Source organism: Engystomops pustulosus, chromosome 4 (genome assembly GCF_040894005.1).
Source record: "Engystomops pustulosus chromosome 4, aEngPut4.maternal, whole genome shotgun sequence".
NCBI classification, from domain to species: Eukaryota; Metazoa; Chordata; class Amphibia; order Anura; family Leptodactylidae; genus Engystomops; species Engystomops pustulosus.
In genome coordinates this window covers 53,119,599-53,138,092 of record NC_092414.1, presented here as the reverse complement: position 1 = coordinate 53,138,092, position 18,494 = coordinate 53,119,599, and the positions used below count along the sequence as shown (strand labels likewise).

The window sequence follows — 18,494 nt, the reverse complement described above, 5'->3', positions numbered from 1 at the left end:
ACATTTTCTATGTACTGCAATGGGTAATGGTATTGTCTGCAAGAGAGCTGAAGCGGTAGGTTCAAATCCTGTCTGACCAAAAGGATCTTGGGCGTTATTTATCATTATGTTTATTTTTTAGCTTCGCTGCCCATGAGATTTATTAAAGTGGCTTTGGCCTTTTAATAAATGTTCATTTGCTCTACTTGATGTCTGTGATGTTTTTTTCAAAAAAGTCTTAAAATGCATAAAAGTCCTAGAAGATACACCAGTAAAGGAATGGAGTAACTATGATACATTTTATGGAACTTTTTGCATAGTCATGAATCACTGTGTTTTACTATCAGTAGTTCTATGTTTACGTCACATTAATGAAGTAGTGGAAACAGTTCAGTCTTTTTTATGCCAAAAGTGCCCATCAAAAACAATGATAAATAACCTCCCTTATGCCAGTTGAGGCCCTCAGAGATGTAGAAATACCATATATGGAACGGTGATGGCATTTCCCTGATGCTGTTGGTTTCTGATCTGTGGACGCATCTACTCAAAGGGTTCCATATAATTGGAAAAATTACTGCATATCCCCTATTTATATATCATCCCATGCATTTAAAGTGCTAAAAGTTAATCACTGTTATACCACAAAAGAAGGGACGACAGTCTATCCCTTTCTATATGTGCAATATGCAAGACCGTTAAGAAATTCTTAGTGCATATTAGCTGTACACCGCGACCTCCTGCCTCTGCCCTAACTAACCGCCCGAACACACGTTTCGGCACGCTGCCCAGACAAAGGTGAATGTGACTGATACCAACTCTTTATTAAAGGAATGTTGGTAAAGAGGTAGCGTAGACATGATATGATGATGATGATGTTTTAGGTTCTGTGACTACAATTTTCAGTTTTCCGCTAGCCCTGCCCTGATGTTATTATGTGTCCCTCCAGTAAAGTGTACTGGTCCAAACTATTTTTTGTTTTGTAATTTTAACATAATAAAATTTTGATGTCTTTTGGGTTATAAAAATTGTTGGCTGTTTTCAGTATAGGATGTATATAAAGGGTTCCATAAAACGTTAGTCCTCTTAGTGAATAGAGCGGTCCGTATTTGAGAAGGGGGTGTCTGTGATTCAGGGTCCCCTCTCCTGGCCGAGCCACAGACTGCAGTCACAGTAAACCAGCCCTATCTCTAAAATTTTTCCAAAGTAGCTGTTTTTTCTTGGTGAGACAAGAATGTTGACTATACTTTCACAATCCATACAAAGAAACAAAGAGAAGGACACTAAACCTAGCAGGACGTCCCAAACACTTTTGTATTTATTTGTATATATTTTTAAAAACAAGAAAATAAATTCAGCTCCCTGTTTTACATGGAGTCTTGAACATTCCCATATACCCACTAGAAGGCATTGTGTAGTTTCACACGAGGTATTACAACATGTAACCACTGCCTTTTATTATTATAGCCAACTTCTATACGAGTTCTACACGTGCATTCCCCCTGAGAAACTACAACAGCAAAAAGTACAGTCTATGAATGAAATTGTTCGCAGTAACCTGTTCAAGAAACAAGGTAAGTCATGCAATACTTTTTTGTAAACTTGACATCTAGAAATAATTACTTGTATACTTCTACATTATATGAAGAATGAACATTGTGACATCCTGCTTCATTCAGGACTCTTTCTTTTGTTCACTTATAGTTATAGGTGTCAGGACTTCAGAATTGTGTGTGGCGCAGTACAATAAGCATCTATCAAAGAAGCAACTAAATTAATTTTTACATTGGTTCTACTATAAAGGGAACCTGTCAGCAGAAACTGACCTAGTAATTAGGTTAGAAAACAGTATAACATATCCCCCTGCGGACTTTGTATGTTCTTTTAGTGCAAACTGCTTGCATATGTATTCAGGAAGTGTCCGAGAAACAAATATGTCGCTCCCCACACATTTGTGTCGCAGCTGCATTTGTGTTACACGCCGTATGTTAAAGGAGCACCAAAGAAAAGTTGATGCACTCGGAGCAGTGTAGGGAGCGCCAGATTCATGAAGAACGGCACCACAAATCGTTAATCTGGTGCACCTAGACATTCCACAGGCAAACTGCACGTACTGTTTTTGATAATTGTGGCCCGTTGTCTTTCGCCATCCAGCCAGAAAATCAACTTTAAAGTGAGATGTGAAGGAGGTGGAGAGCTCAGTAATAAAGTTGTGTGCAGAATCCATCTATTTTGTTGCAATTGACAATCCTGCATCTAGAGACATCACAGCCCTCTCTCCAGTAGACTAAAGAATGATCTCAATCGGAGCAGAGGGGATGTTGTGAGGCAGGGAGAGCATGACTTCACTTCCAAACTCTCTGCCTTCATGACTTTATACAATCAATTTTCATCACTTTTTTATTGATTTGGTCTTCCAGGAGATGCTACCAGGCTGGGCCAGTGATATCACTGTCCTTATGTCACCGGCGTCCTCCCTCCTGCTGAGCGACATATCCACTTAGCAGGGGCTGGGGGACGTTGCACTCATTCCCTATAGGCTTCTGCTGCCTCCGCTGAGCGTATTGTGTCGCTCAGGAGGGAGCAGGATGGAAAGACTAGATCTTGTGAAGTATGCAAAAACCTTTTCCAAGGTGTTAAATGGAAAACAATGCCTCCTATTGCTATCTTGAAAGGCAACCCCCTTATCACCAAGTATGACCTACAAGAAGTCTAAAGATATGGTGTGGGATTAAGCCAAACCAGTATATCTATTCTTGCTACATCTTTGCATCCTGTCCTTTTCACAAGAAAGTCGTAAACTGAGCAGATGGAGGCAACATCTATGCCTCTGCCAGTATATGTCAATGGCTACACTCAGCATATACGATGGGACTCCGATGTATACACTGAGCATATACTAAAAGCAAAATGTGATCCCAGCCTTACCACTGCTGGTACCTGTTATACAGTAGTAACTTCTCTCTACCTGACATCTGTGATTTGAGAGCATATTGCAATCCCCAGAGTGTTTGAGATGATGATGATAAATTCATGTAGCCATTACTATGCAGGTTTCTCATTAATTCAGACTAAATTTACTTTTTTCCTTGATTTTAATACACTTTTTTCCATATTCCTTTTCACTTTTTTTCCCAATCATCTTAGTCAAGATTCTGTTACAAACTAAATATTCACCAGATGCTGTGCCCTACACAGTAGTCAAGATCTTGAAGATGCAATTAGCAGTTCAGGGCATTCTCTTATTAGATGACACATAAAAACATGAACTAGAATATGATTACACTTTTTATTTCCATAATTACTTTATACAGTATCATTCTAAATAACATTGTGTCGTAATGTGTTTCCTTAAAATGGATTGTAGAAATTCATAAGTGATAAATCAAAAAATTTGCTGGACCTTTTACCAAGACAAACCAGTTCCTTGCTTCCCAGGCATGAGAAACACAGACTCTTTAGTGGAGAAGTAGTGCCTGTGAGTTTATCTATAAAGGGGATGTCCTGAGGGAGACATACCCCCAATTAAGTAATAAATCTACATTTTGTGACCTGCTGTAAATAAGGTTTGCTTGACATCAGTAGTCCACTATGTACAGGAGGAATGATAAGGTTTCTAGCCATTATGCGTGTCATCTCTGTTGTGTTTATATAATTTTGCAGTGCTCTTTGAGCTGAGGTTGGGGCTCTTTGAGCTGCTGTGACTCCTTGCCCCCCCCCCACCTTCTGTATAGATTACCTTCCATGTAATCTGACATTTCCAGGGGCTTAACTACAGGGGTAGCAACCATAGCAGATGCTATGGGGCCGGCAGTGTCAGGGGGCCTTGATCTTTGGAATATTGGGTGTATATGGCGCTGTATGTATGTGTGCTTATTCTGTATACATGTATATATGGTGTGTTTATACTGTTTGTATGAGTGTATAAATGTGTGGGATTGTAACTCACATGTCTGAATAAACAAATATTTTTAAGGGGGTAATGGAACCCAATTCAGAGGTCTAACCTAGCCTGGTTACGCCACTGCTTCTGTCCATCTTGCTAACAAGACAAATTCAGTATGAAAAGCAAATTAGAAAGGAGGATGATGATAGCCAAAATATTAGACATTGAAGCTCTTAAAGGGGTTTTCTCACAAACAAAAGTTGTCTCAGTGCTGAGACCCCTTAGATTGCGAAAACGAGGAGTCCGATGTTGTTCTACATACCACTGTTGGACCCCTTGTCACTCCGTCAGTCTAATAGAGCAGACGGCCGCGCATGACATTCTGCTACATTAATCTTGGCGCTCGGCAATTTCCATAATCTCCATAGAGAGTAATGGAGCAGAACTGTTATGCGTGGCCGTCTGCTCCATTAGTCTGATGGATTAACAAGAGGTTCGACAGAGGTACATGGAACCCCATCAGACCCCTTGTTTTTGTGATGTGTGGGGGTCTCAGCACTGAGACCCCCACTGATCAGCAAGTTAGGCCCTATCCCATGGTTAGGCCCTATCCCATTTGTTTGTGAGAAAACCCTGTTAATAATATATGTTACAATGTTTTTTTTTTCCATTTATTTGTACTACTGAGTTATGCAAAGTTTCCTGAAAAGTTAGTGAACATTTTAAAACTGTAATTTATGACCATCATGAAAATTGCTCTAAAACTATCCAATTCTTCGGATCTGCGCTTTGTTTTAGATTTTTCCACGTACAAGGTCTAGTAATTCTACTGTCATCCACATTGATACATTACATGAGAATCGCTTCTGTGTATAACTTTCTATATATTTGGAAGGCTTTGTATTCATAACTACCCACAGCTGTGATGTTGTTCCTTCATCTTTTTGGTGTATTTTCATTGATGGCCATAGATCTTGCATGTATAGTTTTTATCTTTTTCTGTTTCTCACATTTTTTTATGGAAAGCAGTTTTATCTCGCCCTTACAGAGGTTGATTCCTCCTGAGATCTATTATTATTTGGCAGAACTTATTTAAATCTTCTGTAGAGCGCTCTTGTGTAAACTAAATCATCTATAGGGATAACAAACATAGTATTTAGTCCGATTCTGTGATGTCTCCTACTCATTTATGATAAGGTAACGTTCATTCTGTGCTATAGGAAGTCAGAGGAATGTGCTTATTGTATCCTGCAGTCTCCTTTTTCAGCTAAAGAGCTTTCCATTAAATTCTACACGCTTAGGTCTCAACAGGTGTCTGCTTCAATAGTGTTTGGCTGGCTAGAATAAGAAGATGATTATGTAGTCTCTATCAAATAGCTTTTTTGGGACCAAGATCTATAATAATGACTGGCTGCCATTCAGAAACCTCAATCATAAATGTATGCTGAGTGGTAGATTTCTCAGATACAAACCTCATTCTAACCCTACCATTACCCAAGCTTGTAGCTTCCAAGTTCAGGGAAATCGTATGTTCTCAATTCAGTGCCAAATCCTAATGACTTAACAAATGCAACAAAACATTGCCAGCCATAGCTCCCCTATAATACAGAACACTTATCTCCTTCATTGTCTTGCATTTTCTCTAGCCTAACATGAATTTATAGATAAGTATCCCAGGAACTGGGAAGATGGTATTAACCCAACCAGGGTGCCATTACATCCCTCAAACCTAGAAAGGGTCGTAGTTTGCTGTCTTTTCAGCAGGATTTTTATTTCACCTATAATTGGCATCTACATGTAGAAAAAAAGCTGAGAAGGGTAGAGCTGTCTGTGAGGGTAGAGCCCTCTTCATACACAATTGAGGAGGGAAGGGGGGCCTCTATCATACACCAGTGCTCAGATGCCAGTGTACAGTAGAGACCATGACTAGCAATAACAATTTGTTATGCAGAAAAAAAGCCCTCATACAGCAAAAGGGCTTTATTTGAGTAAAGATATATATGAACTAAATATGTGCTACAGATTTGAAGACTCACAATTACATTATTCTATGAATTCCACAAAAAATAGGCAAAATGGATGGTCAGAAAACAGACAAAGATTAATGCCAGCGGCTCGAAATAAGACTTATAGCTAGCACAGTTGAAAGGGCAGGCAAACCTTGCATGACATGTTAGAGTCCCAGTTCAGATATTGATTTGACCAATTCCCTGACATCCAAACAAATCAGACCAGCAAGTGAGAAGTATGAGTGATGGAAGAATCTGTCCACTATTGTCCTACTTAACCATCAGCAGCCCAGAACGATATCTACAGGAAACAGACAGGTATGGTGGAATTCAAATCAGCTAGGAATGGAGTAAATGAGTGTCCAGACTAGTGAGGACAAAATGGAAACTAAGAACAAAATCATACTCATCAGCCAATCCTGAGTTGTGCTGCATGACACTGAATCCCAAATGGGAACAGACGATGCACCAGCACCAGTCCTGCCCTTGCCCAGCCCCCTTTTGACGGCCTTCTTGAAAATATTAGTGAAGCAGCCAAAAACCTCAAAAGGTTTTGCACATACCCAATATTCATTGAAACGTGTCATGAAACATGTGTACAAGGTAGGCAAATTCCTCTACACTTTTCTGGACTTCAGGCAGGCATGTCTAAAGTGTAAGCAGTAAAAGTCAGGTAAGGGATTTATGTTCTGTGGGAGAAATACTTACTGTACAACACTTGATTCCTAACAGTTTTAATCCTCAAAGTGCGTCAGTATAATTAACATACTTTGGTGTGTGAAAGTAAAGCTTGTGTAACTTCTGCAGCATTTCCGCTAAGTAGCTTATTAGAATGTAAATCCTCAAGTTGCTAAATTATTCTAGAAACACAGACTCCATTTAACAACTTAATATTAAATAAATTTCGATTTAAAGGGAAATCAGCCCTAAATTGTCCCGTTACTTGATCTGTTACTAAAATTAAGAAGTGTTTGAGGCTTGTAGAAGTCTTTAGGAACAATAGTTTAGTTGTCTGCGTGAACAGCACTGTAGGGCATATTGGTGTTTTTTATATATTTATGTTAGCCAATCAGTGGCTAACACAAGTCATCACTGCAAAAGCTGGCTGAATGCCCCCCCCCCCCCCAACAGCTAACTGGACCGTTAGAGTTTTATTATGTTCCAGACCCCCAGTATATACAGTTTCACCAAAATTTTACAGCACATGCAAACCTCTTTAACCGCTAGATGCCGGATTCAACTTTTCCAGTGGTTAATTCACATCAAGACAGATGTTTTTACCTGATATAAAAAATAGTTTTCATGGTGGCTCAGATATGGTTGGGTCAGATTCAGTGTGCCAAGTAGGCTTTTTACAACAGATTAACTTTTATGGAATTGTGAATAAATACTAAATCTCTTTTTATATAATCCTTTCAAAGCAGTTTTCTCTAGTATTCTTCAGCTTTAGATCCAGCTCATTGAGCCAATACAAGCAGTTCTTAATATCGAATGGAAACATCATTGAAAATTCCCATTTGTTAACTTTCAGTAATACAGTTCTGTGTATCAGGTGACTGCTTGAGCCCCAAAACTAGGAGCAGATCCTATGACCTTGTCTGAGTTTGTGCCTCGGGCAGTCTTCTCTTCCAGCATGTGAATGGTTCTCATGCACCTATGACACATGGGACATAAACAACAGACGTAGGGCCTTTTGTTTGTGGGTCAAGATATGAACACGTGTGTACTAAGCTTTACATTGCCATGTGTAATACATTGAAATTAAAAAATGATGCGTTTAGTAAAATAAAAGGTAAAAGGAAATTTTAAAAATAAAACAAATCTATTTACTCAAATTTAAGCTGACCCTGATATAAGTAGAGGGACCTAATTTTACCACAAAAAAATTAAAAATAGATACCAGGAAAATTACATTAATTTTCGGTAGGCAGTAGTCTCCACTCACTAAAGAAATGTCAAGCAGCATCCTCCCCTCACTAATAAAATGTCCAACAGCATCCTCCCATACATCATATACAGAGGACTAAAAGTTCTACACAGCCTTCCCGACAGTAGCAGGGGAGGTGTGGAGGACTACACATCCCAGCTTAGCATCTCATACAGCAGCAGCATGGTTCTCAGGGGTCAATGACCTCCAGTCCTCAGTCCGGTCCCACTCTGTACAGCTATCAGTCCTCCCCTCAGCCTTCAGCTGCACCGATACTTTCACCCACCGGCTCCCCTTCAGCTATTAATCAGTAGAGGAGCACAAGCTCAACCCCAGACACCGAGCAGTTGCGGACAGTCAGGTAATTGTTGTACACTTGCAACATGGTCACTGTTAGGAGAGGAAGAGGAGAGGCCAGCCGACAGCTACAGCATTGCAAGAATGTCTCTATGCCCTGCCAATGGCCCACCCAATGTCATGGACCCCGGATTCTGCCTGCTCACTCTACTATAATTAAATACCACATCTTCAAGATACTGCTACATCATAATGCCATAAAGTGGCTTCCCAATGTGGTAGACTGTACCCTCTGAAGAAGTGTTGAGGTGTCCTGTTGCCACACCGTATTTACATCATGGGTAAGACGCTTGTCTTATTATATATGTCCAGAGTACCTGAACTATGGGACCTTGTTAGTTCTATGTTACATAGGCATGGACCTTAGGGATATTCCCCTAGCTATTGGACAGTACCCGGATGGTGTCTCTTGGTTAGGAGTAGTGGCAGTGGACCGCAGTTACTGTTTTTTTCTAACATTATTCTTGCTGTGATTACTTATTTGTATGTTGTTGTTTTGTTTAGTTTTTTTTTTTATAAAGGAATGAAATAAAGATACATGAATGTCATGTTGCTTTTAATGAATAGTATTGCTCCTTCTTTTTTCTTTTGATATTTACTCGAGTATAAGCTGAGTGGTTCAGCTTATAATTATATATACAAGTGTGATGAGACAGGAGAACTAAGAGAACTGTGCAAAGTTTTCCGTAATTTATGTACAAGTCCCTTCCTTTCACATCCCATGGGCAAAACATTGCAGGATATTACTGTAAACCTCTTAAAAAAGATGAGGAGTTTATGAACTGAATCAATACAAATGGATTGTGTTAATGCTTGGCGTTAAGCCAAACCTTTAAGATTTACAATATAATTCCATTAAATTCTTCAGGTAAGTGTTGAAGTGGAGTATAAATTCACAATTTGAATCTGCAATATAGCACATAAGAATCCAATGATTTCTTTTAGTGCATGAAAATGACCCACTTAATATAGTTGCTAAAATATTGCAGAACTTATATAGTCTTTGCTTTGTTATCTGTTGTACTTGGCTTCTTTTATCTTGTTATACAACTGTATACTGCACATATTATTCTATAGATTAGTGGAAATTCCTAATTTCTGACAATAGTCCTTTTCCATCACTAGTTGAAACCCTTACTACTCTACTTTATAAACAATTATTAATGAAAGCGATATTAACCCCTTATCACCGACACTAGTTTTCAGCTAAATGACCAGACTCGATTTTTCAAATCTGACATGTCTCACGATAATTGGTTATAACTTCGGAACGCTTTAACATATCCTGGTGATTTTGAGAATGTTTTCTCGTGACACATTGTACTTCATGTTAGTTATAAAATTTAAGTGATAAGTTTTGCGTTTCGTTCTGAAAAAAAGTGAAAATTTGGCAAAAGTTTGTAAAAATTCTTCATTTTCCAAGTTTGAAATGTTCTGGTTTCCAGACAGGAAGTAAAACTACCCAAAAAGTTTGATAATTAACATTTACAGAATATCTGCTTTATGTTGGGATGATATTTTATGCTTCCGGTCATTTTTCTAGTATGTTATGAGGTGCAGAACTTTAGGTGCGATTTTTCTTATTTTCATGAAAATTGCCATTTTCAGCCAATTGCCAGCTTTCAAGTGACTTTGAGAGGCCTAAATAATAGTAAAACCTCATAAATTACCCCACTATAGAAAGTTCACCCCTCAACATATGTAAAACAACTTCTATTAAGTCCATTAACCCTTTAAGTGTTTCACATGGGTTAAAAAATATGGACCTGCGATTTAGAAACTATGGAATTTTTTTGGAAATACATTCATTTAGGCCAAAACTGACATTTTCAGAATAAATTAAATGATGAAACGCACTGCAACGCTTGATGCCCAATTCCTCCCGAGTGTACTGATACCACATATGTGGTGGTAAACTGCTGTACGGGCGCACGGCCGAGTATAGAATGAATGGAGGCGCCGTCCACAGCAGATTTGTATTGTCACATTGTACGACCTATAAATTTTTATTTTTTTTGGTAATGCGATCATATGAGGGCTTATTTTTTATGGGATGAGATACAATGTATAAATAATTTATTTTGGGAGTCTAAAGCTTATTCATGAGATTTTATTAACTATTTCAAGGGGGACACAAACAAAATCATCAATTTTTATTTTGGATTGTGAGCATTTCCCCCCCCCGCTCACCGTAACGTAAAAATAATATTTTATCTTTATTCTCTGGTTCACTACGATTGCGGTGATACCTCATTTATATAGTTTTTCTTATTTTGCTCAATTTTCCTGAGCAAAACCAATATTGGAGAAAATCGCATTGTTTTTACTATTGACAACTTTTCAGGGCCATAACTTCTGTATTTTTCTGTTGTCAGATCTGGTTGAGGGCTTATTTTTTGCGAAAACAGTTGTTCTTTTCAGTTGTATCATATTAGGTACCGTAACTTTTTTTGATCACTTTTTAGAACATTTTTTGTGATGGTGTTTGATGAAAAATTGTATATTATGGGAAGTTTTTCGAGTTTTTTTTTTTACGTAGTTCACCGAGCGGGTTCAATATTGATTTAGATTTATTGTACAGATTAATACGGACGCGGTGATACTAAATATGTACGTGTTTTGTGTTTTATATACTTTATTTGCATTTTATGTGTTACTGGGGAGATTATGGGACTTTTATTTTATTTATTTATTTAATTATATTATAAAAAGATTTCATTTTTTTTTTTTTTACTTTTTTACATTTTCTACTTCTTGGCTTGAATAAGCGATCATCCGATCGCTTATTCAAGCCTTTACACTGCAATACACTTGTATTGCAGTGTATAGTGAAAGTAACTGAGCATGCTGCGCATGCTCAGTTACTTACAGCCCGGTCCTGCCAGGAAGGCAGGACCCGGTGAGAAGAGGAGCCGACAGCCCCGGGTCACTCGTCGGAACCCGGGGCAGCGGCAGGAGGGATCGGATCCCCCGGTAAGCACACCGGGGGGGTCCGATCCACGGGGGACACACTTGCACGCCGCGGTCATGCTTGACCGCGGCGTGCAAGGGGTTAAACACCCGGGATCGGAGTTTTTCCGATCCCGGGTGTTAGTGCCGGGTCTGGGCTGTGATATCACAGCCCGACACCGGCACCAGCGAGACCCGGTGTCCCGAAAACTTCTTCTGATGCGCCGCCGTAGAAAGGCGTCGCATCAGAAGAAGTACCCTTAATGACCGCCGTAAAAACCCGATAGGGCGGTCATTAAGGGGTTAAAGAGGACCTGTCACCCATAACAAAAGCACTAGGAGCTGTTTACTAAAGTAAGCAGCTCCTAGCACTATCTCCGATGCAGCAGTATTACGCTGCTAGCATTATCGGAACCCTACGATAACTATAACAAACACTGCTATAAAGTACAATAGAAACGCCGGACCTCTCTTAAAGTGGTCTGGCGTATTCATGCGATGGCTGGGCTAGGGACGGTGACTGCCGCGTGAAGGCCAGCCTTTGGAGTCGGCGGGTTGGTCCGGGGGAAGATACAGCAGCAATATTTGTTAGCGTTAACACTTCTGCATTGGAGACTTTAGTAAGCAGTTCCTAGTGCTTCTGTTATGGGTGTGACAGGTCCTCTTTAAACATGAAGTATGAAATAGAAAAACACTAACATTTACAAAGTGTATCTACGGTACTTTGTTTTATTGCTTATTTTCATTTACAGATGTTTTATTCAGTTATTTACAGTTACAAGTCTATTAAAAAGAAAATGAATGACTTATAATTTCAATCCTTAATGCAATGCAAATTCTCTTGTATAATTCATACTTGTCAAATCTCCCAGGATGTTAAAAAGGTTAAGAAAGACTCCAGTAAGGTCTGTCTTACTGAAACTCTTGTGTGCCATATTCTCTATACTAAACCCTTCTCTTTTCTGCTGTCACGTCACAAAGAATCTGGAATATAATTTACTAAACTAAGAAGAATGCAAGTGTTTTTTCCCCTTTGTCCACAAGCTAGGGATTGTAATTTCACTTTTTCTGATAACCCAACAGCAATCTGCAAAAACCGGAGACCCATAGGCCCAAATATATGAAAACTAGTGCCATCTGCCTTAGTGCAGTTTACCTCACTCGTGTGCAGTTTGCGCCAGATAATCCAATAGTGTTGCACAGCTTTTCAAAGTGTCAAAGTGCAACCACAACACAACAGTGGTGCAAATACTTAATAAATACAATTGGTGCAAACTTAGACATAAAACTGGCGTAGACACAATAATATACCTGGGTCATAGACTTAACATAGAAAAAACTATGTGCATAAATCTCTAAAAATAGGACTTGAACTGAGATTACAGCCACTGACAATTAACGCAAAAACTTCCATTAAACTAAATACAGACCTAAGTATATAGGGGCTAGAATGCAGACCACCAAAGAATACTTGTGCAAAGAGGCCTGTCACTGCCACACAGGCAACAGAACTAAAAGTCTCTATTGGAAGAGTCCAAAGGAGCCTGTAGACCAGTGGGACCACCGTGGGAGGGTGACCTGTATTCCGGTTACCTGTCCGCTCCACCATCCAGCAGCTGTCAGACGAAGTAAGTCTTCCCTGTCATCTTGTAGGGTTGGTCAGGGACCATCAGTTAGGTTCCTGATAGTGGGTTCGCCCTTGCCAGGGCAGTTGATCTGCTTTAGGCAGGGCCTTAACAGGGTGAGTTTGACAGAAAAGTGGCACTTTTGACAGAAAAGTGATAGCAAAAATTGAATAAAAAGTGATCAAAAGGTCATACAGTCCTAAAATTAGTAGCATTGAAAACGTCAAAAGATGCACAAAATGATACCACCCACAGCTCTGTACACCGAAAAAGTTATTGGTGCCAGAAGATGACAAAATTAAAAAAAAAAAAATTGTACTTCAATACAGTGGTATTGCAGTATATGGTATGAACAATCAGACCATCTAGGGTTAATGTAATTTAGAGGGTTTAAGAAAGAGTGAATTTTTTTTTTTTAAAGTAAAAAAAAATGTAAAAAATGAATAAAATATTAAGAATTAAAATCTCCCCCCCCCTTTCCCAGAACTGTTATAAAACATAATAAAAAGTAAAAATCACAGACACATTAGGTATTGCCGTGTCCCAAAATGCCCAATCTATCAAAATATCAAAAACAGTTATTGCCGGCGGTGACCTCCATAACAGAAAATGGAGCCCAGATTATCCGAAATGCGACTTTTATACCATTTTACATGAGATAAAAAATGTAATAAAAAGTGATCAAAATGTCGCACAGACCTCAAAATGGTAGCAATAAAAACGTCGGCTTATTTTGCAAAAAATAACAAATGACACAGCTCTGTGCATCAAAGTATGAAAAAGTTATTAGCGTCAGAAGATGACAAAAATTTTTTTTCCTTTTTCGTACACATTTGTTTAATTTTTGAAAATGTTTTAAAACGCAATAAAACCTGTATAAATTTGGTATCACCGCGATCATGCCAAACCGTATAATAAAGCAGAGGTGTTACTTTGAGCGCACAGTAAATGTCGTAAAAACTGAGCCCACAAGAACTTGACCCACATGCTCTTTATTTTTCAATGTTTCCACATTTGGAATTTTTTTCCAGCTTCCCAGTACATGGCATGGAATAATAAATAACATCACGGTAAAGTAAAATTTGTTACGCAAAAAAAAAAAAGGCAGGCATAAATAGGCATAAAATAAGCCTCACACAACTCTATGCATGGAAAAATGAAAAAGTTATGGATTTTTGAAGGTGGAGAGCAAGAAAGGAGTGAAAAAACCCTGCGTCCTTAAGGGGTTAAGGGTTCTTAGTCTGAATGTATTTAGTAGTTAGGCCGGCAGTCAATTCATTTTAGTCCATCAGGTTAAGGCACACAGACTTATGACCAATCAGGTTTACAAATTAAACTACGGCATTTTTTTGTCAGCTACTATTTTTGTGTCAACTATTTTATACTCATGGCAAATACTAAAGTATTTAGTAAGTGAATGATCATCACAGGGGTACAGGCCATGTCATTTGTTTCTTTCTCAACTTGGCTGTTGTATCATTTGTGGGAAGTTGTCGTAATAATCTGCATAATCAATAAACGGTAATTAAGTAGATATTCACGCAGCCTTCTAATGCCATTTAATGAGATAATAAAATAATCTAAAACATTTGTTTCATTTTGATTGTCAGTAGAGTGACATTACTTTTAGTAGTGGAAGGATTGATTAAATGTGCGGAACTGCAAATCATGAAGATATATTGGTTGAAATTATTTGTTTTTAGCATATAGTTATATAAACAGATTTTTCTATAATCCTTGGCTTTGCTCGTCTACCAATGTAGGTTATTATCTAAAAGAAGCATTCATAGAATTCTCCTACCCTCTTCATTTGTAATTGTGGTGAGATAAACAGTAGTGCAGTTTACAGGTTAACAATGAAGGATGGGAAGGGTCTAGATTAGAGATGAGCGAACATACTCGTCCGAGCTTGATGCTCGTTCGAGCATTAGCGTACTCGAAACTGCTCGTTGCTCGGACGAATACTTCGCCCGCTCGAGAAAATGGCAGCTCCCGCCGTTTTGCTTTTTGGCGGCCAGAAACAGAGCCAATCACAAGCCAGGAGACTCTGCACTCCACCCAGCATGACGTGGTACCCTTACACGTCGATAGCAGTGGTTGGCTGGCCAGATCAGGTGACCCTGGGATAGACTAGCCGCTGCCCGCGCTGCTCGGATCATTCTGTGTCTGGATGCCGCTAGGAAGAGAGCTGCTGCTGGTCAGGGAAAGCGTTAGGGTGTTCTATTAGAATAGTGTTAGGCAGGAGTGATTCAACAAGAACCCAACAGCCCTTCTTAGGGCTACAATAACGTTATACTTTTTTTTTTTTTGTTTGCTTGTGGCTGGGCTTGCTGGCAGCTAGTACCATATTGTGAGGAATTTGCAGGGGGACTTGCTACCGTTGTGTTTAGCTCTTAGTGACACACATATCCACCTCAAACACCAAAGTGGGAAAATTTATTAGGGGTTTGATTTCAATTAGGCACAGTCTGGCAGTTTCTTTTTATTTTACGTTTATTTTTTCATAACTCAGCGTCATCTCATCAGTGTGCTTTCATACTTGGCTAGAAAATAGCCATAGGAGAATCCAAACGGCTTACTTACGCCTACAGTAGCGTTATATATATTTGATTTCTGGTTGATCTGCTGGTGGCTGTCCTTGCTGCAGTGCATCTACTAGCAAATTGTGAGCAATTTGTAGTGAGAGTTGCGACCGCTGTGTTTTGCGCTTAGTGACGCACATATCCATCGCAAAGACCGAAGTGGGAAAATTTATTAGGGGTTGGATTTCAATTAGGCACAGTCTGCCATTTCCTTTTTTATTTTACGTTTATTTTTTTAATAACTCAGCGTCATCTCATCTGGCATAGTAGTGTGCTTTCATACTTGGCTAGAAAATAGCCATAGGAGAATCCAAACGGCTTACTTACGCCTACAGTAGCGTTATATATATTTGATTTCTGGTTGATCTGCTGGTGGCTGCACTTGCTGCAGTGCATCTACTAGCAAATTGTGAGCAATTTGTAGTGAGACTTGCGACCGCTGTGTTTTGCGCTTAGTGACGCACATATCCATCGCAAAGACCGAAGTGGGAAAATTTATTAGGGGTTGGATTTCAATTAGGCACAGTCTGCCATTTCCTTTTTTATTTTACGTTTATTTTTTTAATAACTCAGCGTCATCTCATCTGGCATAGTAGTGTGCTTTCATACTTGGCTAGAAAATAGCCATAGGAGAATCCAAACGGCTTACTTACGCCTACAGTAGCGTTATATATATTTGATTTCTGGTTGATCTGCTGGTGGCTGCACTTGCTGCAGTGCATCTACTAGCAAATTGTGAGCAATTTGTAGTGAGACTTGCGACCACTGTGTTTTGCGCTTAGTGACGCACATATCCATCGCAAAGACCGAAGTGGGAAAATTTATTAGGGGTTGGATTTCAATTAGGCACAGTCTGCCATTTCCTTTTTTATTTTACGTTTATTTTTTTAATAACTCAGCGTCATCTCATCTGGCATAGCAGTGTGCTTTCATACTTGGCTAGAAAATAGCCATAGGAGAATCCAAACGGCTTACTTACGCCTACAGTAGCGTTATATATATATTTGATTTCTGGTTGATCTGCTGGTGGCTGTACTTGCTGCAGTGCATCTACTAGCAAATTGTGAGCAATTTGTAGTGAGACTTGCGACCACTGTGTTTTGCGCTTAGTGACGCACATATCCATCGCAAAGACCGAAGTGGGAAAATTTATTAGGGGTTGGATTTCAATTAGGCACAGTCTGCCATTTCCTTTTTTATTTTACGTTTATTTTTTTAATAACTCAGCGTCATCTCATCTGGCATAGTAGTGTGCTTTCATACTTGGCTAGAAAATAGCCATAGGAGAATCCAAACGGCTTACTTACGCCTACAGTAGCGTTATATATATTTGATTTCTGGTTGATCTGCTGGTGGCTGTACTTGCTGCAGTGCATCTACTAGCAAATTGTGAGCAATTTGTAGTGAGACTTGCGACCGCTGTGTTTTGCGCTTAGTGACGCACATATCCATCGCAAAGACCGAAGTGGGAACATTTATTAGGGGTTGGATTTCAATTAGGCACAGTCTGCCATTTCCTTTTTTATTTTACGTTTATTTTTTTAATAACTCAGCGTCATCTCATCTGGCATAGCAGTGTGCTTTCATACTTGGCTAGAAAATAGCCATAGGAGAATCCAAACGGCTTACTTATGCCTACAGTAGCGTTATATATATATTTGATTTCTGGTTGATCTGCTGGTGGCTGTACTTGCTGCAGTGCATCTACTAGCAAATTGTGAGCAATTTGTAGTGAGACTTGCGACCGCTGTGTTTTGCGCTTAGTGACGCACATATCCATCGCAAAGACCGAAGTGGGAAAATTTATTAGGGGTTGGATTTCAATTAGGCACAGTCTGCCATTTCCTTTTTTATTTTTCGTTTATTTTTTTAATAACTCAGCGTCATCTCATCTGGCATAGCAGTGTGCTTTCATACTTGGCTAGAAAATAGCCATAGGAGAATCCAAACGGCTTACTTACGCCTACAGTAGCGTTATATATATATTTGATTTCTGGTTGATCTGCTGGTGGCTGTACTTGCTGCAGTGCATCTACTAGCAAATTGTGAGCAATTTGTAGTGAGACTTGCGACCGCTGTGTTTTGCGCTTAGTGACGCACATATCCATCGCAAAGACCGAAGTGGGAAAATTTATTAGGAGTTGGATTTCAATTAGGTACAGTCTGCCATTTCCTTTTTTATTTTACGTTTATTTTTTTAATAACTCAGCGTCATCTCATCTGGCATAGTAGTGTGCTTTCATACTTGGCTAGAAAATAGCCATAGGAGAATCCAAACGGCTTACTTACGCCTACAGTAGCGTTATATATATTTGATTTCTGGTTGATCTGCTGGTGGCTGTACTTGCTGCAGTGCATCTACTAGCAAATTGTGAGCAATTTGTAGTGAGACTTGTGACCGCTGTGTTTTGCGCTTAGTGACGCACATATCCATCGCAAAGACCGAAGTGGGAAAATTTATTAGGGGTTGGATTTCAATCAGGCACAGTCTGCCATTTCCTTTTTTATTTTACGTTTATTTTTTTAATAACTCAGCGTCATCTCATCTGGCATAGTAGTGTGCTTTCATACTTGGCTAGAAAATAGCCATAGGAGAATCCAAACGGCTTACTTACACCTACAGTAGCGTTATATATATTTGATTTCTGGTTGATCTGCTGGTGGCTGTACTTGCTGCAGTGCATCTACTAGCAAATTGTGAGCAATTTGTAGTGAGACTTGCGACCGCTGTGTTTTGCGCTTAGTGACGCACATATCCATCGCAAAGACCGAAGTGGGAAAATTTATTAGCGGTTGGATTTCAATTAGGCACAGTCTGCCATTTCCTTTTTTATTTTACGTTTATTTTTTTAATAACTCAGCGTCATCTCATCTGGCATAGTAGTGTGCTTTCATACTTGGCTAGAAAATAGCCATAGGAGAATCCAAACGGCTTACTTACGCCTACAGTAGCGTTATATATATTTGATTTCTGGTTGATCTGCTGGTGGCTGTACTTGCTGCAGTGCATCTACTAGCAAATTGTAAGCAAATTTGTAGTGAGACTTGCGACCGCTGTGTTTTGCGCTTAGTGACGCACATATCCATCGCAAAGACCGAAGTGGGAAAATTTATTAGGGGTTGGAATTCAATTAGGCACAGTCTGCCATTTCCTTTTTTATTTTACGTTTATTTTTTTAATAA

At 39.2% G+C, this 18,494-nt stretch overlaps 1 protein-coding gene across 2 annotated transcripts in view; it reads left to right on the top strand.

Annotated features, from left to right (window-relative positions):
- DOCK2 (dedicator of cytokinesis 2) overlaps positions 1-18,494 on the top strand; it is a 471,688-nt gene that overhangs the window by 191,064 nt on the left and 262,130 nt on the right. For both annotated transcript variants that reach the window (XM_072145916.1, XM_072145917.1), the window contains exon 25: positions 1,444-1,550. In XM_072145916.1, coding sequence (XP_072002017.1) covers positions 1,444-1,550 — 107 coding nt within the window. The remainder of the gene's footprint in view (positions 1-1,443; positions 1,551-18,494) is intronic.